The sequence below is a fragment of the Penaeus monodon genome, chromosome 27 (assembly GCF_015228065.2).
Source record: "Penaeus monodon isolate SGIC_2016 chromosome 27, NSTDA_Pmon_1, whole genome shotgun sequence".
Lineage (NCBI taxonomy): Eukaryota > Metazoa > Arthropoda > Malacostraca > Decapoda > Penaeidae > Penaeus > Penaeus monodon.
The window spans coordinates 24306334-24306593 of NC_051412.1; the positions used below are offsets into that span (position 1 = coordinate 24306334).

General features: G+C 44.2%; 1 protein-coding gene across 1 annotated transcript in view; it reads left to right on the top strand.

Moving 5' to 3' along the window:
* Positions 1-260, top strand: part of LOC119590703 — a gene marked incomplete in the record, with an annotated part of 10254 nt that overhangs the window by 4291 nt on the left and 5703 nt on the right. Inside the window, 1 exon segment of the mRNA XM_037939389.1 lies at positions 85-167. Coding sequence (XP_037795317.1) covers positions 85-167 — 83 coding nt within the window.

A 260-nucleotide genomic window follows, 5' to 3' on the forward strand; every position in this document is an offset into this window, starting at 1 on the left:
TCTCCTTTTCTTTACCCAGTAAAGATCATCGACCCAAAACATCACAAAAAACGGTGTCATCTCAACGCCCATGTTATTCCGCAGATCATTACCTCAGTCTGACCGGCGGAGGGATCAACACAGTCCAATGGGTCACGAGCTGTTTCCTCATTCATGGGGCAAGGAAGGTGGGTCACTCCTCTGATTTCAATCATCTGTTCGTTCATCTGTTGGCTGACTTACTGGTTTTCGAGTGGGATGTTTTTTATATGATTTTTTTT